The following is a 22,749-nucleotide window of genomic DNA, read 5'->3' as shown; positions in this document are numbered from 1 at the left end:
GGGTTCAAGCCCTGGTCTGGGAGGATCCCACATGCCGCGGAGCAGCTGGGCCCGTGAGCCACAACTACTGAGCCTGCGTGCCTGGAGCCTGTGCTCCGCAACAAGAGAGGCCGCGACAGTGAGAGGCCCGCGCACCGCGATGAAGAGTGGCCCCCACTCACCACAACTAGAGAAAGCCCTCGCACAGAAGCAAAGACCCAACACAGCCAAAAATAAATAAATAAATTAATAAACTCTTACTCCCAACATCTTCTTAAAAAAAAAAAAACTATATATATATATATATATATATATATATATACACACACACACATGCATCGTGCACAAATTAGGGTGTCCTTGGATTGACTGGGAAAAAAGAATTCAAATACTCATACTGAAGAGAAACTAACAGCAAGATATGTGGTCAAATAGCTACACTACTGTAATTATTTGACATCTTTAACTGATCGCTGCAGGAAAGGAAGACAGAAGCCAATGATAAAAGTAACCAAAATACAAAGATCGAATTTAAAAATTGGCCAGTAATTTCCCCTGGTAATATTGGCATTTTTATTTATTTAGAAAATTCATATTTTAGCAGGATGCCCTCCACACGTATACGATGTTGTTAACTACTTTAGAGAAAAGGGGGAAGTAAGGATGGACTCTATTTTTATGCCAAAATATTTTCAAGGAACTGACAGCTGTAAATTTCATTCAAATTTCGAGCCTAAGGAAATACGACCACTTCCTCAGAATGAACCACACATTCTTGAGGCAACAGGATTGAAGTGTTCATAATTTTACCTAGTCTACAACTGTCCGATGAACATCTTCCCCCAGATACAGCACTAATTAGTGCCACTGCAAAGAAAACCAAATTCCACCAAATGCTGCTAGACCTGGTGGGATGGATAGCTGCTAATTTGCTCCCTTGGAGAAAATATTTTCTCTTTGTAAGCAACAATATTATTGGAATAAAAAGCAATACTAAATGTGTGTAAAAGGCCTGTCATGCAGTACATGGAGGCTATCTGTAGTAGCTATGGTAAGAATAGTAGTGACAATGAAGTCTTCCCTCCAAAGCAGAATGCTTACCACCACAGCAGATGTAAGTCTCTTTAAATTAATTAATTTATTTATTTATTTTTGGCTGCGCTGGGTTTTTGTTGCTGCGCGTGGGCTTTCTCTAGTAGCGGCGAGCGGGGGCTACTCTTTGTTGCAGTGAGTGGGCTTCTCAATGCGATGGCTTCTCTTGTTGCAGAGCACGGGCTCTAGGGCTCACGGGCTTCAGGAGTTGCGGTGCAAGGGCTCAGTAGTTGTGGCTCGTGGGCTCTAGAGCGCAGGCTCAGTAGTTGTTGCGCACGGGCTTAGTTGCTCCGCGGCACGTGGGATCTTCCCAGACCAGGGCTCGAACCCGTGTCCCCTGCATTGGCAGGTGGATTCTTAACCACTGCGCCACCAGGGAAGCCCCCGAGCAGATGTAAATTTAAGCAAGTGACATCACATAAGAAATATGTAGCTCAGGGCTTGGCCCAACATGGCAGATTATTCCTGGAGCCAAGAGGAAATTCAGCAGCAATCCACTGTGCTGTTCAGGTAGGTCCAGCTCAGCCTGTGCAGAACTCTGATGGCCAAATTCAGCTCAGCAGGGGAAACAGAAAGATGGAAAAGATGGAAGGAGAAAAGAAGAAGGGAGTGGAGGCAGGAACTGCCTAGGGCAGAGCTGGCAGTCCTTACCTAGTGTCTCTAGCATCCAAAACAATGCTGGGGACCAAGTACAATTCAGTCATTGTGTGTTGGACCATAATGAACTTAAGTGGAAAGGGCTGGGTCAAGAGAGTATCAGAAAATGAAACATGGGCTGGAAATGGAAGAAAAAGGTTCAGGAAGCTGCCAGTAAGTCCCAGCGGAAGTATGTTAACCTGAGAGCACACGCTTTTCACAGAGTATGCCAATACACATCTTCAAAGAATGAGTATATAAACCATGATGATCACATACTTATAGAGATGTTCACATACTCATAGCTCACTTATTTTCAAAATGAATTTTGGAGCAATTAATGTTAAAAATGCATGCATTGTGAGTACCTCATTAATAAAGTACGATGATATATGTCATCTATTTACAATGGACATGATCTGTCCAAGGCAGAGAGACAATCTTGCAGAAGGTTTGATAGGGAATTTTAAGAAGCAACATATTTAATTCAAAAACAGAAAAAGTTTTATTTTGAGTTAATAGACAAATAAAGAAAATAAAAGCAAGGAATTTTAAAGCGGGGAACAATCTTGGAGGATAAATTCTGACCAGTTCAGTGTACAGTTGAGGAAACTGAACCGAGATTTATGCTTATTATGGTCCCTCTGCTCGTTAGTGGAAGGGTGGGGATGACAGCCAATCTCTTCATGCCCGGTTGATGCTCTGCCCTATTGTCTATACATAAAAACTTCATTGGGTTAAAAAAAAAAAAAATCATGGAGGGTTTTAACTAAATCGCTGTAACTCAAGGTAGGTAATTTTTTAAACAAGTGTAATTGTTTTGTAGGCTTTGAAATCAAACTTTGCCTTGTTATATCCTAAGTGGCAAGATAATTTGCAAGTGGGTCATTTCTGCAAACAGACCTTTCCATACACATCGAAGGAGTTTAAGACACCAGGTGGCCCTGGGTGTGTTTAATCCCTGCACCATCCGTCCCCACTCTAGGCCCACTAACCTACCAGTGCGTATCTCCGTAGGATGAGTCATCATCCTTCTTCCTAGCAATAGACATGGATTTAACATCTTTCCATGGAATTTCTTGGACATGTCTCTCAACTCCTATTTCAGGGAAACAAAACCTATGTTGGCAGTGGATGTCACTGGGTCTTTCTGCTGTTACTGACATCAAGGTAATCGATGCATATTTTAACAACTGGTAAGCATTCAGTAAAACTAACAGAGAAGTCTGATATCTTGAAGCAGTCTAAGTTTAAATCACTGGGGAAATATAATGTAGATCGGGGACAGATAGTTCTGAATCTTGATTAAAAAGTGAATTTTCTAGGGAAGTCCCTCTATGCCATCTTCCCCAGATTACGGCTCTAATAAAGATGGACCTAAGGGGAGTATCAGAAGAGGTGACCTGACTTTCTGGACTTTCTCTGATTTTGCAATAATGTTAATACCATCTCATAAACAGGAATAAAAAACAGCAGCCAGAAAACCATATCTATTGACCCAGGAAATATTCTTAGCTCTCAGCTATATGAGACCAGCTTGCTTCTAAGCATATTTAAATTTTACTCAGGAAAATAAGATGCTTTGGAGACCCTGTCTCTCGGAAACTCGCCTAGTGATTTCTTTTAACCAGGAGCCTGGCATCCTGGGCATCTTGTTGGCCTTCTACAAGAGACTTTGTCTTTAAAATAAAAACCATATATTTTGTTCTGAGCTGCAACAGAACAGTAGCTTCAAAGAGAATTGAGTCAATGTGTGACATTTATCTTTAGAGCAAATGGACATGATCTTCTCTCTAACGTGTCCCCTTTCAGAGGAGCAGTGTCACATGTGCTGGGGCGCAGGGTCACATGAAAGAAACCTCCTCCTCCAGTGTCACCTCTCCTTGCAGGGGGAAAGGCTATCGAGTGGTGGACTCTTTAAGGAATTAAATACACCATGACCTGGCAACAACCGAATCCTGTTCAAAAAAGACGAATAAGAGCAGACCTAAAGGACACTTTTTTTTTTTTTCATGGTTTGGACTTCCCTTGACCTAAAGAAGGTCAAAGAAATGCTAGTGTCTAAATGACTCAAGACAGGATTGGCTTTTCTAGCACATCTCCCTTTGTAACTCCAGAATCAACTTTATATGCCCTTTGTGCAACATTTTGAGAAACAGCTTTAAAATGTAAAGCCCCACTTGAAATCGGAATGGTGTGTAACTTATTTCTGTGGATTTTTAATTTTTTTTGGTTATTATTTGTTTATTTAAGTAGTAGGCAACAGAAACCCTTTCCCTGCTGTGAGACGTCAGTCCACCTACTTATTTTGAATTAAACTAAGATTTCTTTCTAAAGTAAAGGAAAAAAGTAATCACGAGAACTGTTTAGAAGCAGGAGTGACAGCTCTCACTGCATTCCCATAATGCTTTTTAGGTAAAGTCAAGTCACATCCAAATCCAGCCCCCAGGTGGCCCTGAAACCAACAGTACCGTGTGGAGAAAGGGAGAGGAGGGGGCAGAGAGAGAAGACCCACCTTCCCTTCCACTCCTCAGATTCAAAAACCAGTGATCCAAGTGACACCAGACAAATTATCTCTCCATGGTACAAAGTAAATAACAAAATCAGATATTCTATCAACGTCTTAACCCATAATCCAGTTAGGATGCTGGGAAACGATGACATTCACTTTAAGTGAAAAGTGCACAAAGGCACCCCCTCTCCTATTTCCAATCCATGCAATAAGGAACAGAACTTGTCCACCAACCTAAATGTCCATCAACTGATGAATGGATAAAGAAGATGTGGTATATATATATATATATATACACACACACACACACACACACACACATACATATACACACACACACACTATGGAATCTTACTCAGCCATTAAAAAGAATGAAATAATGCCATTGGCAGCAACATGGATGGACCTAGAGATTATCAGACTAGGTGAAGAAAGTCAGACAGAGAAAGACAAATATCATATGATATCGCTTATATGTGGAATCTAACTTATTTACAAAACAAATAGACTCACAGACATAGAAAACACACTTATGGTTACCAAAGGGTAAAGGAAGGGAGGGACTAATTAGGAGTGGAGGATTTATAGATACACGTCACTATATATAAAATAGATCAACGACAAGGCTTTACTGTAGAGCACAGGGAACTATAGTCAACATCTTGTAATAACCTATAATGGAAAATAATCTGAAGCTGTACACCTGAAACTAACACAATATGGTAAATCAACTATGGTTTAATAAATAAACGTTTTAAAGAAACAGAACTTGAATTTAGGATGCGCCCACATGGACACACAGGGGATCATTTCAAGGGCCCTCGTGTTTCTCTTTGCACCGATCTTTTCTCTTGCGTGAGTTTTACAAAATGAATGTTTTGTTTTGTTTTGTTTTTTAACACAATCACTCAGTCAATGGAGCTGCTCTGCCAAGTCTTGGACTGTGAACAGAGGCATGTGGAAAACAGGGGACACAGGTCCCTGTCCATCAGCAAAAGGGGTGGCAGAGCCCCATTCTGAGAAGTTCTTTTCCCTCCTCTTTCAGTTGGAACATGTTCATTGATTCAAATATTAAGTGTTTCAGCAACAGAATAAATTCAGTAAAGAAAAAAGAAAAAATCAATTTCATATAGATCTCTATATTCAATTCTGCTGAGAAGCCTGTGGAGGTATGGGCATGGATTAAGGGCATTTAAACCAAAAAGGGAGCACATCTCATCCCTGGAGTGTAGATCCTACAACGAAACAGGCAAACAGTCTATCGCCCACCCTGGAAGCTCGTGACCTCTCTCTCCTCTTCACATGCATCTAGTCACTTGAGTGAAAAGTTCACACTTCATAACCATTGCTGGTTACACCCAAGACACTTGAAAATGACAAAGCCATTAGAGTCTGCTGTCAGGAGACAGTTTTATCAGTTCCCTCTTTCCAAGCCTTTAGCCACCTAAAGTTTATTACTAATTTTGTGTAAGCTTTTCCTAGTAACTAGTGTCCAGGTGAATTTACAGGAGAAATATCATTAATATAGTTATTTAATAACCAGATGGAGAATACTTATAAAGTGACATTTTACATAGATAGCCATACTTCTCTTTCTGCTGCTACCCCTAAATGAAATTTCTATAAACCAGGAGTGATTTATTCCCTTGCAAAATTACCCCACTCCCTCTGTTTGTCCCCCTTTTCCTAATTTTAGCCATTTTTCTCTTTATTTCCCCAGATGGCGAGTGAGAAGTGAAGAGTAGGGAAATTCAGAATTGATCAACATTCCAGGATTTTCTTGACACTTCAGAAACCCTGGAGTGAGCAGTTTGGATCACTTAAAGAGTCATATAAGTTCCACATATCCATTTTCCTAGTTCTGTTCTGCTGTTTACACAAGCTTTCAAGTAATTATAATGAGTGCATATAGCGCACTCAGCAATTTAAATGGAAATTTGTCATACATGCATCAAATTGATGTTAGTTGTGATTGTTCAGTCAATTATTTGCCATTCTAAGCCCCTGTCATCAACATGGCTGCAAATAATCAAAAGTTGGCTAGACGCACACAATGGCAGTGTTTCTACTGATGAGGACACACATGGCCCACTTCCTGTTCCAGTCTGGCAGGATATCCTCAAGAGACATCCGAAACTCCATATATCCATCTCTGGGACCCTGTATTTACCATGGGCATAATTTAGAAACAAAGCAGTACAAGAAATGATGTTTCCACTGTGAGGACTCAAGTGACTAAGTTTCTCCCTCAGATGAATAACTGTGAATGTCAAGCCTCTATAAAACGGCCACTTCTCCTTTGGAAAGACCGTCTCCACAAGAAAAACCCATGATTCACATTTTCCACATGCACATTCCTTCAGAATCTGATTGGACTGGAATAAAATAAAGCATTTGCAGGAAATGCTTTGATTACATCTGAATGACAATACTCTTTAGAGTTCTTGTGTGACAAGAAATTATGGAAGAACACGGTAAGTAAAGGCTTACGTTCCACCAAAAAATTAATATAAATGCTAACGTGAAAGTATACAGTGTGGTAAATTAGGGCAGAATAGCTACGGATGATACAAAAGTCCATGTGTCATGGAAGCAGTAGGACGGTAAGCTCTCTCTTGTCAACTGTTTCAAAAGCAGTGAGTTTTTCTTCTCCCCTCTGTTCAGGGATGCCATGAACTCCATGACAAAGGTGCTTTGATCGTCCCCTATTAAATATATCTTGTGTGGACCTAGCCTGAACTTGGTAAGAATAAAAGAAAAAAATCATTTCTATGCAATGGAGGAGTACTGTATGTCTCTAAGATTATTCATTACCTTTCAAAACTAAAGCTATTGGTGAAGTTTTTTGTGTCACACATACATGAAAGAACCCCCTAGGCTACTTACTTAAAGTATTTTGTCATGCTCCTGCTTTTTTATTCCTGCCTCAGATCAGATGGGGAACCCAAGCAAAGAAGGCAATGAATTAGACGTTGCAACTGACAGGTAAACAAAAAAAAGACTTATATACAAGATGATGGAAATGAAAGCATCCATACCTGAGTTGGAGGGTTTAGACACTCTTCCCTTAGGAACTGGGAGTAACAATAATTCCAAGGATTGTGGTGGAGGTGGCGGCGGGGTCACTTTGTCTTGCTTCTTCTCTGAAGGCGGTGGCGGGAGAGGGTCCTCAGGCACCAGTGATGATTTCTCAGCCAGAAGGGTCCCGGCAGCCCTTGCAGCGACCTCTTTCAGAAGGGCCGCCGAGGAGGTCATGGAAGCCAGGGAAAGGAAAGAGCTGGCCGGGGGCGGGTGTTCCTGGCCAGGAGTCAAGCTTCTCTCGCTGACTTTCTTGGATAAAGCTGCCAAGGTGGAGCTGGCAGACTGGGAGCTGAAAGGGGAGGAAAAGGACTCAAATCGCATGGTCTCCTCCGTCCTGGTCAGCGATTTGTCCTGCAGAACAGCATTGGCTGCAGCTTTCAGTTTGAGGATGGCTGAATCCGGGGACAAGCCGCAGGTGGTGGTTGAGTTTGGCAACCACTTACCTTGATTCCATATGAAACGGTTACTTGGAGTGTATTGGTCATTCTGTTCCTGCTTCTCAGCCAACTTCCTGGCCAGCACGCTGAGCTGTTGGGCATGGTGGGACGGCGGGGAAAAGGAGAGATTCGAGCCGACGTTGACAGGGGACTCCACCCTGCCGTTGGCCGTGGCCGTGGCATCGAGTTTGAGGGAGCCGGCCTCTAGCAGCCGCCTCAAGTTGCTGCTCAAGGGCTTGGTGGAGCCCGCGGGATCGTCATCACACAAAGAAGACACGCCGGGGGAGAGGTGATCTGGACACTGCAGTGGGTCTCGCAGGACCTCACCGTCGAGTGCCACCAGCTCCAGCGTGTGACTGCTGGGGGTCCCGCTTCCCAAGGAGGTGTCGGGGGAAGTGGACTGCTCCTGGATCCGGTCCTCCAGGGACAGCTTATAGTTCTCCTGGACTTCTCCATAGGATGCTTCCGACGGCGTCTCCGAAGAGTTCCCATACCAGTGTTCTCCTTCACTGAGTTCTCCCTCCGCCTCGTCCTGCCTACTAAAATCTGGGGGAATTAAGAAGATCAGGTTTACTCCCAAAGCGAGCACCAAGCAAGCCTGAAGACGCTCACATGGAGTCGTGGACATGCTTCTTCTGCCCCTCCACCCAAGAACCACACGAAAGACGGACACGACTTCAGAGCATGTCAGGGGCTGGGTCAGACCGTCTCAGCCTAAGCCTGAAAGGATGCTGAACAGGCCAAGGTAAAAACACACCCACCTTCTCCATGTGTTCATCGTTCTCATAATTATTCCAGGTAAAGGGAAATGGAAAAGGAGGAAAGAGAAAAATGGATCCGGTAAAAGAAGAAACCGCTGCTTTCAATGATGGGGGAAATGGGAAGAAGCTTGTACCCTGGTGAAAAATCCCAGCATGACATCTTTAGGATTGTGTGGGAAATGAAAGAGGCAGACTGGCAGAAGGGGAAACACAGTGTGATGAGACCCAAGGCAGTGGGAAGCCGCTTCTCCACTTGCTAACTATGAGTCACTTAGCTGGCTTGATACAGTAAAATGCAATTAACTTTAAGTTGATCAAATCATGTAAATAAAAACCTGCCTATTAGCTATTACACCAACTTCACATAGTTGCTCTGAAGCCTCCATCGTAATAAACATGTGACCATGTTTTGAAAACAGTCAAGTACTATATAAAAATGAGATCTCATTAGCAAACACTATTCACATTCCTGATTTCTTAAAAGGGACAATCTCTCCCTGATTTCTTAAAGGGACAACGCATGCCGCTTATTTGAGATTCCAACCCCCGACTCGCCTGCCCTCTCAACATGGGTAGTGATTAGTAATTTGTTCCCTCACTCCACCCAGAGTCCCCTTTGGTTCTTTTTCTATCCATTAGTTTATCTGTCCACCCTTACTGCTCTCACTGGCCCCCCGGCACCGGTTAGTTGGGACTCTTTGCCATTCCAGGAGCACAGGTGGGCTCCGCCACTTTTCTACCTTTGCTCAAAATATTCCTTTGATCTGGAATGTCTTTCCCCGGAAAACCGGACGGTCCAACTCTGCCCATCCTCCAACAGCCAGCTCAGAGGATTCTTCCTCATGATTCTGCCTAGAACTCTCAGTCAGAATTCGTCTCTCTTTCTCATTCATTCACTCACTCATTCAACAAATAATGAGGGAGTGCCTGCTGCATGTCAGGCGTTGTTCTAGATTGTTCTAGACTGAACAACGTTGAACTAAACAAAGATCCTGCCTTCTTGGAGCTTACATTCCAGTGGAGAAAGACAGATGTTAAACAAAATGAATAAATGGGTAAATCCTACAGTAAGCCAGAGGGTGATAAGTGTTATGGGAAAAGATACAGACGCAGGACGAGGAGGGTTGGAGGTAAGGGCTAGGTGAGTTGTCACGTTAAATAAGGTAGTTGGGGTGAGGCTTCACGGAGGCGGTGACATTTGAGCAAAGGACTTGAAAGACGCCAGCAGCTGGTCAGGCAGCCCTCTCTGGGAGAGGGGCCCAGGCAGAGGGGGTCACTGTAAACGCCCTGATGTGGGAACTTACCTGGCATGCGCATGGACCAGCAAGGAAGCCAGTGTGGGGAGAGTGGAGTGAGTGAGTGAGAGTGTCAGAGCAGTAGGAGAGAAAGAGAAATAACAAGAAAGAGAGAGAGAGAGAGAGAGAGAGAGAGAGAATGTGTAAGTTATAAAGGAGGGAGGCCATGCCTATCAGTAGGACATTGTAAACTACTGAAAGGTTTTTTGCATCTGGTGCAACTGGGAACCACTGGAGGGGGAGGGGCAGGGCAGTGACTTGCTGTGACTCAGGTTTTCAAAGGTTTGTTCTGGCTGAATGTGGGAAAGAGAGCGCAGGTACAAGGTGGGAACAGGGAGGCCAGCTCAAGGTGATCGCAGGTGGGGAGAAGTAGCCGGATTCTGTGCATATTTTGAATGCAGACCCAACATTCCCATTTTTTAAATATTGGTGTTATATGACTCTAAATGAACTGTCTGCTACGGACTTATCTTCTAAAGAATTAGGTGGTGGTGTTCCTTGAAGGCAGGGATTTTCTTATTATGTACAGACCACACATATGCCTAGCACAATGCCTGGTCCCTAGCAGAGTTCCGTGAAGGTTTAGGGATCGAGCCCAAATGCCCCACTGTGCCAAGTTTTGCTGTATAACATGCTGTTTCCTTTCCCAATAGAAATAGCTGCAAGTAGTAATGCACGAACTACAAGCTAATACACTGATCTTCCCCTGCTCTTTAGAGGAGAAATGTCACAAATGACAAATTCTCTTTCACTAAGTTAAAGTTCTGCAACTCTTTCCTGAGATTCCTTATTAAGTTATCAAGAAAATATAAAATATCAAATGGAATTTGCTGGAAAAAAGCAGACAAAATTGAGGTTTCTCTGTCAAGAACAGTCCGGCTCCTTGTGATTTGCCACATTTCCTTCTTCCCATTTGATTTCAACATTTTTCATCTTTCCTGAAATCAGGGGAACCCAGAACTACCCATCTCCCCAACGGATTCTCGTAGGGATGCTTTTACTAAACACCAAGCAGTCAACATCCATTTCAACAATAGGGCTAATTTTACGTTCCTTGGCAAAGCCCCTGTCTTGATTTCTGATTAAATACCTCATCCTTCAGAAAAATCACATGGGAACGATCTTATAAATAGTAAGAGAACTAAAAGATTTAAAAATCACTCCAGTAAGAATAGTTGAAGATCTTGTTCAAGGATCTCTCCTTTGATCTTTATTAACACTCACTAAATGAACTAACATAGGAAAACATATGTTTCAAAAGGAAATACTTGTAGATTATGTTTTTGTCAAACTAGAGTAGCTCAAGATAGTCAAGATTGGTCTAGAACTTTGTAGTATGAGGCAATTAACAAGGTACATAAAATCAGGGTTTTGAGAACCACAAAGAATTACAACCACATCCGTGTCCAGTCTTGTCATTTTACTGAGACTATTAAATAAAGGTTACCTGGCTGCATCAAAGGCACACAGCTAACCTACAGATAACACTGGAACCCAAAACCCAAATCTTCTCCACACCTGGCCCAAGGCTCCTTTTCAAAGCCCCTGCCACATGCCCTCTGAATAGCAACTTCTAGAAAGCTCTGAGCAGCTGTCCTCCCACCCCCAGCCAGCTATCCTTCCACCCTCTGGAAACAGAAATCAGCAAGAGAATTCTCAGTGATAAGGAGTGTATTCACTCTTTATTTTAACATAAACCATTAAGAGGTAAATATCCATTATTCCTATACTCTGATCTCTCCATTCCCTCTCTGCCTCTTCTCTGTTGCTGTCCTCAAAAATTGATTCTGAACGCCTGAAGAATTCAACACATCTATTGGCAAAGCCCCAAAGGCAAAGTTTAATTTCCTGCCCCCCCCCCAGACCCTAAGTGAGCAAGAATATTCCCCCTCCAAATGTGCTGAAGCCAGTGAGTGGGTCAAAAACTAAAGAATTCAGGCTCTAATCCCATTAAGCAGTGATAAGGAGATCCAAACGTTCAAGAGTGTTAAAAAAAAAAAAAACACACAAGGACTTACTGTATAGCACAGGGAACTCTGCTCAATGTTATGTGGCAGCCTGGATGGGAGGGGAGTTTGGGGAGAATGGATACATGTATATGTATGGCTGAGTCCCTTTGCTGTGCACCTGAAACTATCACAACATTGTTAATCAGCTTTACTCCAACATAAAATAAAAAGTTAAAAAAAAAAGACTGATACAAACAGTTCATATCCACTTTTAAAGCAACTTCCTCAACCTCACCAAAACACAGCCCAGAAAAAGCAAACAATCAAATAAAGCATTTCTTAAACAGACCAATTTAGGTCCTTTAAAACCCCGGGATATTTCTTAACCATCCATTTCTCCCTGCTTTGCAGACACGCTCACTGAGATACATACACTCTCTTGTGCACTGCAAGGAAACTCGGCTACCTAAAGAATATTTTTTAACTCGTAATATTCTATTAATCACTTTTCCAAAAATGCTGCTCCTGAAATCGAGGTTATTCAAGTAATAAACCAGCAAATAATTGTAAGGCATGACCTAGAAGGAGCCAGACCAGAAACCCGAGGAGAAACATCTCCGAAATTATTCTGTCATCACCTGAGGTCAAGCAAAAGGTGGGAGATGCACGCAGAGAAATGAATGCAAGAGAAGTTGGGACCTGCGGAGGTTTAGAGAAAACTCCTGACAGGCTTCGACAAATAGGCTTTCGGTTCATAAAACGGCGGCAACAAGGAGTTTTCTCCCACAAATATTAACTTTGTTTCCCTTCTGCTGGGCTGTTGTTTTATTTTCACATTCAGTTTCATTCTCCCTGGTCCAGTTGCGGAGAGCTCCGCTTCAGCGGAGCCTGCACCGCCACCCCCCAGCCCCCCACCCCACCCCCCGTCCCAAGCCTTTCACACCGCATGATGAGAAAAGGTTCTCTCACTGGGATGCTCGAATAGCATTCCTGCAATCTAGGGGATTAATCTGCCGGACGTTACGAACTTCAGAACAAGTGAGGCTTGACTTTTGACGCTCTTTCCCAACCTGAGGCTCCCCCCACGCACACACCCCATCCCCCAGCCCCACCCGGGGCTGCGAGGCTGTTCTGTTTCCTGGTCTGTCACCAGCAGGGAACAGTGGCACGTAATCACAGGGCAGCGCACAGGCCACTCTCCTGCAGACGCTCCCCGCACATCCAGCCTCCACCATGGATCTCACAGCTCTCCTGACTGAGGCTCCCGGGGAAGCCTCCGAAGTGCCCGTGTAAATAACTCCCTCCTAGATCCATTATTTTTAACCTCCAGAACAGGAAGCTATTTCCATTGCTATGTCTCTGACAGCCAGGTTCACACTCATTCCTGTCAATTTTACACAACAGTCTGTTTTGGTGTTTTTCCCTTTAAATCAGAAACTCGAAGAATTAAGAATAGAAACGGTGCAATTACAGAATGAGAATATGCTGAATACATTTTGTTTCCATGTGGCAAATACTTCTCCTTTGGGGAAAACAAAACCAAATTTCACTACCTAACACATTTATTTACAATTCAGTCCTCAAGCCGAGAAACTGAGTAACTTGAGAGCCACAACTCTCGCTGCATTTTTTTCCAACTCACTTCCCTTTCAGTTTGACAGTTTTAATCAGATGCATTTAATTGGACTGATATTCAACTCAGAAGGTCCTCATTCAGAAAGATGGGTAGGAGAGAGAAAAAAATATATAAGGAGTCGCCTATTAATTTTCACGCCTTTGGGCTGAGGTGAAAACGAGTGGAGATGGAAGCCGAAAAGCCTCACTTCTAAATCTACCCACAAACCATTCCCACCAGTCTGCCCACATGAATCTCACCAGCAGGTATTGAAGAGAACCAGGATTAAGCTCTCAGGACTCGCCTGGTTGGAGTTGACTCATGTTCAGTCCTCTGGCAGCCAACACCCTCTTCTTGTGACCACAGGTGTGTTCACCTGGTCCCTAACCTTCTGGTTCATTTTCATCTACAAATCTTCCATGTTTTCACTTTCCACCTGATACACATCCATAGCTAAAGGCCACACATCACTATCAGTATTATCAGTTATACCTGGAATACAAACTTTAAATCATACCACAGACTTTTCCTTGCAACTGTATACAAAAGCAGTTTGCAAAGTTTATGGAGCCGTGTACAAAAGTTATTAGTAAAACCAGTGCTGATAATTGGTTTCATTCAACATTTACTGAGCATTTACCATGTTCAGGGAACTGTTCTCTGCAACAGGGCGCCTAGGGGAGGCAACAATTTCTAGGCCAACAGTTTATAATCAACAGGGAAGCCAGGAATGCATAATCCTATGAAACACAATGACTAGTACCATCAAGCAAGAGTCGTGTGTGCGTAAGAGAGCAAATCATTCCAATTGCGCAGGTGGCTTTGGAAAGGGACCTCAGAGGATGAAGAGGATTTCAACAGACGACGCTGGAAATTCATAAGAGGGCTCACTCCTCTGGGAACTATCAAACAGGAAACAGCCCAGTTGTGGAGTAAGCTAATATTCTGGTGACCAATGTTAGATAAACTCACCTAAGGAAAATGTTTCCAGATTCTTCACATTTACAAAACTCACCGTCTATTGATTTGTTAAGGGCAGATTTGACCAGCTACCTTACCCTACTTACTACTTTGGGGTTGTTGTTGTTGTTGTTTTTTTTAATTTACTTACTTATTTATTTTTGGCTGCATTGGGTCTTCATTGCCAGATGTGGGTTTTCTCTAGCTTTGGCAAGCGGGGGCTACTCTTTGCGGTGCACTGGCTTCTCATGGAGGTGGCTTCTCTCGTTGCGGAGCACGGGCTCTAGAGAGCAGGCTCAGTAGTTGTGGCGCACCAGCTTGGTTGCTCGGCGGCATGTGGGATCTTCCCAGACCAGGGATCGAACCCGAGTTCCCTGAATTGGCAGGCAGATTCTTAACCACTGTGCCACCACGGAAGTCCCCACTACATTTGAAATCAAACTGTTAGGTTATACATTCCTGGGGCAGGACCGTGATCAAGTCCCTTTTGTATTTCCCCTCGAAGCCCTGCCCATAGTAGGGGTAGGTCGTAGGGCTTCTCTGGTTGTAAACGACAACCAGAACTGCAGGAAGCCGTAGGTAACGTTCTTGGTCCCTACATCACTGAGAGGGACACAATGTTGCTAGCGTCAGAGAGGGTGTGGAAAGCACCATGAGGGCTCCCTCTCGTTTGCCTCTAGTCTCTTCTCGGAGGTTAACATCCTCCTGTTGGGCCACCTTTCCTGGCTGCGCAGGTTCTGGGTTCTCACTCTCAATGACGTACCATGGCAGAAAGGTCTTTCCTCCTCTGATTGACTGTTGCAGGTCACGTGCCACTCCCTGGACCTATCGCTGAAGCTAGAGGGCAGGCTTAACAATGGCTCAATGTGGGTCACAGAAGAAACGAGAGGAAAGAGGCACCAGAAGGACAAAAGCAATGACCTCTCTAATGTTTCATAAAGGTTTAGTCTGATGCACGTCAGGCGGTTCGGAACCCATTTCGTGATTCTGAGCATAAAACATATCCTCCTTTAGGCCGATTTACTTGCCAACTTTTCAGTTGTCCCTTTGGAGCCTGAAAGCCTCAGCACATCCCCCCACACCGGTTCTGCCCTCAACGAAGAGACCTTTCAGGGGTTCGGGGCTCCAAGTCCACAGTCTGAGTGACAGGCATGGACAGGTAATCGGCTCTGCAGGACCAAGCCGCGGAGGCCGCAGTTACAGGACACCGATGCCCAGGGGCACCCATCCGCTGTCAGCGTGGCCAAGAAGAAAATGTAAGAATTGCTAGTTATTTTAAACTGCCAGGGTGGAGAAGACAACCAGATCCCTGTCACCAGTCCAGCTGAGGAAAAGGTGACGTGAGGGCATGGGGAAATGAGAGGAAGTCTGGAGAGGATAAGAGTCTGCAGACTGAGATAGCAGAGCGGCCTCCTGGGTCAAAATGAGCATTTTGCACACGGCAGCGTTTGCAAATTATTGTTGCAAGTGTCCACGAGGAAAACAAAGGTATCACAAATGAACACATCGCTCCTTACCTTCAGAGTGAGTTCCAAACAGTACCTAAGCCCGTTTCAGTATTCTCATATAAAGTTGCCAGATCTTCCAGTGACCGAGGAACTACCCAGGCTCCTCCATCAAACAGCTCATCTCAACGTGAATGGCAACTACTCCATCCCTGCAACTGCTTAGACCAAAATGCCACAGCCAGTCTCCTCTATCCTCTTTCTCTCACCACCACCCCCCATCTAATTCCTTTGTGGATTCTGTTGGTTTTACTTGCAACATACATCCCAAATTTTGCCACTTTTCACCATTACTACAACGCCCACCCTTGTGTACAGCACTGCACCCTTTGCCTGGACTATGGAGGTAGCCTTTTTTTTTTTTTTTTCCTTTATATGTCTTTATTGGAGTATAATTGCTTTACAATGTTGTGTTAGTTTTTGCTGTATAACAAAGTGAATCAGTTATATGTATCCATATATCCCCATATCCCCTCCCTCTTGAGCCTCCCTCCCACCCTCCCTATCCCACCCCTCTAGGTGGACACTAAGCACCAAGTTGATCTCCCTGTGCTATGCAGCTGCTTCCCACCAGCCACCCATTTCACATTTGGTAGTGTATGTGTGTCCATGCTACTCTCCCACTACGTCCTAGCCTCCCCTTCCCCCGTGTCCTCAAGTCCATTCTCACTCAACGTCTGCATCTTTATTCCTGCCCTACCACTAGGTTCATCAGTACCATTTTTCTAGATTCCATATATATGCTTTAGCATTCGGTATTTGTTTTTCTCTTTCTGACTTACTTCACTCTGTATGACAGACTCTAGGTCCATCTACCTCACTAAAAATAACTAAATTTCGTTTCTTCTTATGGCTGAGTAATCTTCCATTGTATATATGCGCCACATCTTCTTTATCCACTCGTCTGTCGATGGACATTTAGGTTGCTTCCATGTCCCGGCTATTGTAAATAGAGCTGCAATGAACATTGTGGTACATGTCTCTTTTTGGATTATGGTTTTCTCGGGATATATGCCCAGTAGTGGGATATCTGGGTCGTATGGTAGTTCTACTTTTAGTTTTTTAAGGAAACTCCATACTGTTCCTGTTCTCCATAGTGGCTATATCAATTTACATTCCCACCAGCAGTGCAGGAGGGTGCCCTTTTCGCCACACCCTCTCCAGCATTTATTGTTTCTAGATTTTTTGATGATGGCCATTCTGACCAGTATGAGGTGACACCTCACTGTGGTTCTGATTTGCATTTCTCTAATGATTAGTGATTTTGAGCATTTTTTTTGAGCATATTTTCACATGTTTGTTGGCCATCCGTATGTCTTCTTTGGAGAAATGTCTATTTAGGTCTTCCTCCCATTTTTGGATTGGGTTGTTTGTTTTTTTGATATTGAGCTGCATGAGCTGCTTGTATATTTTGGAGATTGGCAGTAGCCTTCTGACTGGTTGCCTTACTTCCAATTCTTGCCCCACTATTCTTAGCCAGCAGCCAGAGTAAGCTTTTAAAAATATCTCCAATTCCACTACTCCATCCACAAAGCCTCCACAATGGCCTCTCACATTTCTCAGAATAAAATCCAAAACCCTTACCTTGACCTCAAGGCCCTACATAATCTGTATCCCTCTGGCTTCATCTGCTACCACTCTGCCTTGTTAATAAAGTAGGCTCCCGCCTCAGGGCCTTTGCACTTACTATTCCCTTTGCCTGAAAGCTTTTTCCCCCCAAAAGAGCCACATGGCTGATTCCCTTACTTCCTCAGGTCTCCCCTCAAACATAACTGTTTAATAGAATAGAAGCTCCATAAGAGAGAAGGCTTTGTTTTGCTTGCTGCTGTATCCTCAATACTTAGAATGGTACTCACCGGAGCACACGCTCAAATATTTGCCACATGTATGAATGAGAAAGAAGAATGGGCTTGGGACTTCCCTGGTGGCGCAGTGGTTAAGAATCCGCCTGCCAATGCAGGGGACACAGGTTCGAACCCTGGTCTGGGAAGATCCCACATGCCGTGGAGCAACTAAGCCCGTGTGCCACAACTACTGAGCCTGTGCTCTAGAGCCCGTGCTCCACAACAAGAGAAGCCACCGCAATGAGAAGCCCATGCACCACAATGAAGACTAGCCCCCGCTCGCCACAACTAGAGAAAGCCCCTGCGCAGCAACGAAGACCCCACGCAGCCAAAGATAAATAAATACATTTTTTAAAAAAGAAGGAAGAGTGGGCTTAACAATCAGAAAGGTAGCCCTTGTCTGTACTGGAAATGAGAACTGTTTTCCAAATTACAAACGACAATTCTATTTTTCTCATGTGAGTCAAACACAGAATAGGGAAAAAAGCCTGTTTTTGCAAACTTTTCCACCAGAGCCTCCCTGGTGGCCAAGAAAAGACAACAGCAGCCTAGGGAAATGTGGGACTGAAGCTGATGCCTCCTCCAGGAAGCCCCAAATTTCTCTGAGTTTTAGCTTAACATTTCAAGTGAATTCTGCACTCTATACTATAGCTGTGCTTGTCCTTACTTAATAATATGGGGGTATTTCTCACAAAACATCCAGAAACATTTAGTCTCCTGGAAGGTGCACCATTTCCCTCTGGATATCCACCTGCTTTGGAGAAACATGTACCCTATTTGGAGAAGCAAGAATGTATGAAAAGTATGTAGCACACTGTCAAGAGCTCAGCAAGGGGTGGCTGTCGGTGTTACTATGATTCCTGTCAGAAAACAGCACTCGTCCTGGTACGCCCCACTTCAGAGAGCAAAGCAGAAGCCCAGAAGGTAACTTCCCAGGATGATCCAATGGATCCGCTGGATATCAAGAACTACAACTCTATTTGTTGAAACTGAATTTTGTTATAGGTATTATTTTAGAGATGGAAAAGCCTTGGAGATCGAGTTCATAGGTCTAGCCTCTAGGCAGAGGCCTAGAGAGAGCTGGTGATTTGTCCGAGGTCCCATATTGATTCACAAAAAAGATTTGAGCTCAGATGTCCCAGTGTAGAGGTCAGTGCTTCTACTACTAAATCACTAAGTGATCATCGCTGAGTGAATGAATGAATCCTAGAATGAGGCCTGGAACACTGCAGGTTCCCAATAAACATTTGTTGAAAGAGTAAACAGTCATGTATAAAGCACTGGAAATGTACCTGGTTCTATATTGGGTGTTTTAATATTCACCAGCAAATTTGATCCTCACAATAATTTTACGTGGTAGACTGTACCCTCTTCGCTTTACAGACCAGGAAACCAAGTTTCCAAAAGGCTTACTTAATATACACACTTAGTGACAAAGCGAGGTTCAAACTCATACCTTCGGAATATGAGTAACCTGACCAAAAAGTAATGTTTCAGGTAATCAAAAAGTACCAAAGTGCCTTGATGTAGTCAGCATATTTTTATTTTGTTTTGATGGGATGTAAAAAAGCATACATACTCAAACAGGATGTGTGAAACATAATTACTATGTTTTTTTTTTTTTTTCTTTTTGCGGTACGCGGGCCTCTCACTGTTGTGGCCTCTCCCGTTGCGGAGCACAGGCTCCGGACGCGCAGGCCCAGCGGCCATGGCTCACGGGCCCAGCCGCTCCGCGGCATATGGGATCCTCCCAGACCGGGACACGAACCCGCATCCCCTGCATCGGCAGGCGGACTCTCAACCACTGCGCCACCAGGGAGGCCCTAATTACTATGTTTGTAACATGATTATTATGTTCTGAGCTATGTCTCAGAAACTCCTGGGACTTTTCAGCAGCTTGCTCTCATATTATATAGCCCCAAGTAATGGTATTTTAAGTTACTACTCCTACTTTAATAGTCTTTTGACTTCTTTTTCTTTTTTCTATTATGCCCTACACAGAGCCCCTTCCTTCTAAATTTGAAGATTTTTTTGTCTGCCATAACTGAAAAAACAATCACCAGGCTTATTAAAACTGTGCAAACTAAAGATGAAAACCAAGTGTCATAGGTTGAATTGTGTCCCCCCAAAAGATGCTGAAGTCCAACCCCCAGTACCTGTGAATGTCATCCGTTTTAGAAATAGGATCTTTGTAGGCGATCAAGTTGAGATGAGGTCATTAGGGTGGGCCCTAATCCAATATGACTGGTGTCCTTATAAAAAGGGGGAATTTGCACACAGAGACAGACAAGCCATGTGAAGATTGTAGTTGTGCTGCCACAAGTCAAGAAACTGCCAGAAGGTGGGAGAGAGACCCACAACAGATACTTCCCTAGCACCTTCAGAAGGAGCATGGCCCTGCTGACACCTGATCTTGGACTTTTGGCCTCCAGAACAGTGAGACAATACATTACTTTCGTTTGACCTTCTTTTGAGTCATGGGAATACAATATCTGTTTGCTTTGTTTGTATTAAATTATTGCATATAATTGTCATAGGATCTTATCGATTAAGAATAATTATTAAAAGAAATTTTTTATGTCATTTAAGCCATCCAATTGGTGGTACTTTGTAATGGCAGCTCTAGAAAAAAAATACACTCAAGTTTGAATGAAGGCCTGAGACTTTTTTCTGGGGTTGTTCACCTTTGGATTCTAAACCATAGCCTCAGTTGGTACTGTAGTTTTTGTATAAGCTGGGTTTATTGCACAAAACTGACCACCCTGCCACTCAGTGTGAAGTCACCTGAGGCTGCAGAGATTACAGACTAAAAGGTTATTTTTGCGTCTCTCTAAACTTTAGCCAAATTTCTGTCAAATGTAAGATTTTGAAAAAGACATTAAGCAAGAGAAGTCTTTTATAATTAGAGCAACTTAGAAATCTCCAAACAAACAAATCTATCTATCTATCTATCTATCTATGTGTGTATATATGTACTCATCACCACATATGTTGTAGCAAATTAAAAAGGAGGGGATACTTGAAAATATAGTATGAACCCACTGGTCAGAAGGCCAATCGAGAGACCAAAACAGGATTGGTTAGTCCACAGATTGATTCCTTGATGGTTAACCCTTTCAGGCATCTCCATGTTACAAAAGAACATATAGAATTTGTCCCCTCAAGCAATCAGAAGTAAATTTACCATGGCTACCATGGTGTTACCAGAAAAATTGTCTGCTAAGGCTGATAAATAGGTTGATTATCTGCTTCCTTGACTTTTATTTCCTCTTGTATAAATGTTTTCATCCCAACATTACCAATACTTGTTCTAAGATGAACGATAAATTACCAAACTACTGAAATCACCAGGAAATTCTTAATAGATCAAAAAAGAACTTAATAACAACAAAAAGCCATAATAACATAATAATGCACTCTGTAGTCTAAGAACAGCCCTCTATAGAGAGATAAATGGCTACTTAGTAAAATCTTAGCTTATACATAAAATGATACATTTCTTTGTGGGCACATTTACCAAGTGTTGACAGCAGGCACCTTGGAATGAAACATATCACGGTCATAACTGTTCTGACTGCCACAGAAAAGTTCACACAGTAAGCCCTTTATTGACTAAAAATATAAGTATATCCAGAAGGAAAAGAGCCTTAGGGGATAAGAGATTTAGCAAGGGAGAGGAAATTGCTTTTTATTTAGTGATTAAATACACATAAAACAAAAGCTGCAGAGGAAGCAGCTCCTAGCTCCCACATACTCACAAAAGGAGATGGTGCTATGGAATTGTGTGAGGATATTTCTTTGGGTTATGCATGAGAATCCATGACACCAAAGAACACCACTTACAAGGACAACCCTAACTTTAAACACTGATTTAGGCCAACAGTTTTAACCTTTACTGGAACCAGGCTTTGTGCCAGGGCTGCTATCTAGTGGTCAAATGTTCTCTTATTTGTTCTCTCCCTTTCTTTTCCCTGCCCACCTTCTGGCACACACATACGAAGTCAATGATAGAAGGCCAAAAGACAGCGGATACAACAAAATCTACAAGCAACCAACAAACCAGAGCAATTCCAAGGGCCAGAATACCCTGGAGCTGGATTAACAGCCCCTTAACAACCCGGAGTCCACCGGTTTTGTCCACTTAATTCTCTCTGAAGAATTCCAGGGGTGATTTCCTTTCTTCCCGGACTTTCCTCAGGCATGCCCACTTGGGGTTTCACTAAGAAAACTTTGCTAAGTCTTTCACCTGAAAGAAACCTGGCACTGTTCTCTAGTTGTCTGTCACCAGGAGCAATGCTCCAGAGAAGAAAACATTCATTCCACTTCCCAACAAAGCTCAGTCCTTCTGGAAATGCATCAAGTGATAAGGCTGAGATCAGGGAATATGTCTACTGTTGCTTCAGATGAAGGTTCAACCCCAAGGTAAATGCCCAACAACAGCAATAAATCCCTCTGACACACAGATGTATGGCCCCAAAATGAGCCTGGCCGTTTCCCGGGAGTGACCTCTTACATTATTCGTATGTCATCTCCTCTCGTTGTTAACCTTTTGGGAGTCTGTAAAATGCTCCAATTCTCTATTTGAATAACCACACCACTTCTTTTTCATCTTATAGAACTGAGAACTCTCTGCAGCCCTCTGGCTGCAATATTCTCCCACATGTTATAACAACTTAGTTACCTAGCTTACCCTCCACCAATAACTGGTATTTGAAAAGCAGGATGACAAGCTATAGGGCCATTTAAAGCTTTCATTTGAAAAGCTTTTTGATATAAATATTCTCAACGACTCAGGCTTTGTTTTCAATCTACATGGTTTGAAGCTACTTAGAAGAAAGCCAAATTCTTTTGGTATTTCCACACTAACGTCAATAGTAGTGAATCCTGTAAAGCAGGGTCAGCAATCTTTTTCTGTGAACAGCCAGACAGTAAATATTTTAGGCTTTGTGGTGCACATATGGTCTCTGTCCCATATTCTTTGTTTTTGTTGCCATTGCTTATTTTTTTTAAAAACAACCCTTTAAAATGTAAAACCATTCTTAGCTCAAGGGGCTGCACAGAAACAGGCAGAAAAATAGGTAAT

General features: G+C 43.2%; 1 protein-coding gene across 3 annotated transcripts in view; it reads right to left on the bottom strand.

The window, feature by feature from the left end:
- Positions 1 to 22,749, bottom strand: part of ZNF827 (zinc finger protein 827) — a 183,559-nt gene that overhangs the window by 138,331 nt on the left and 22,479 nt on the right. For all 3 annotated transcript variants that reach the window (XM_082611180.1, XM_082611181.1, XM_082611182.1), the window contains exon 2: positions 7,258 to 8,283. In XM_082611180.1, the coding sequence (XP_082467306.1) occupies positions 7,258 to 8,283 (1,026 nt within the window). The remainder of the gene's footprint in view (positions 1 to 7,257; positions 8,284 to 22,749) is intronic.

This window comes from Mesoplodon mirus (genome assembly GCF_964341445.2).
Source record: "Mesoplodon mirus genome assembly, chromosome: 2".
Classification (NCBI taxonomy): Eukaryota; Metazoa; Chordata; class Mammalia; order Artiodactyla; family Ziphiidae; genus Mesoplodon; species Mesoplodon mirus.
This window is presented reverse-complemented; position numbering and strand designations above follow the sequence as displayed.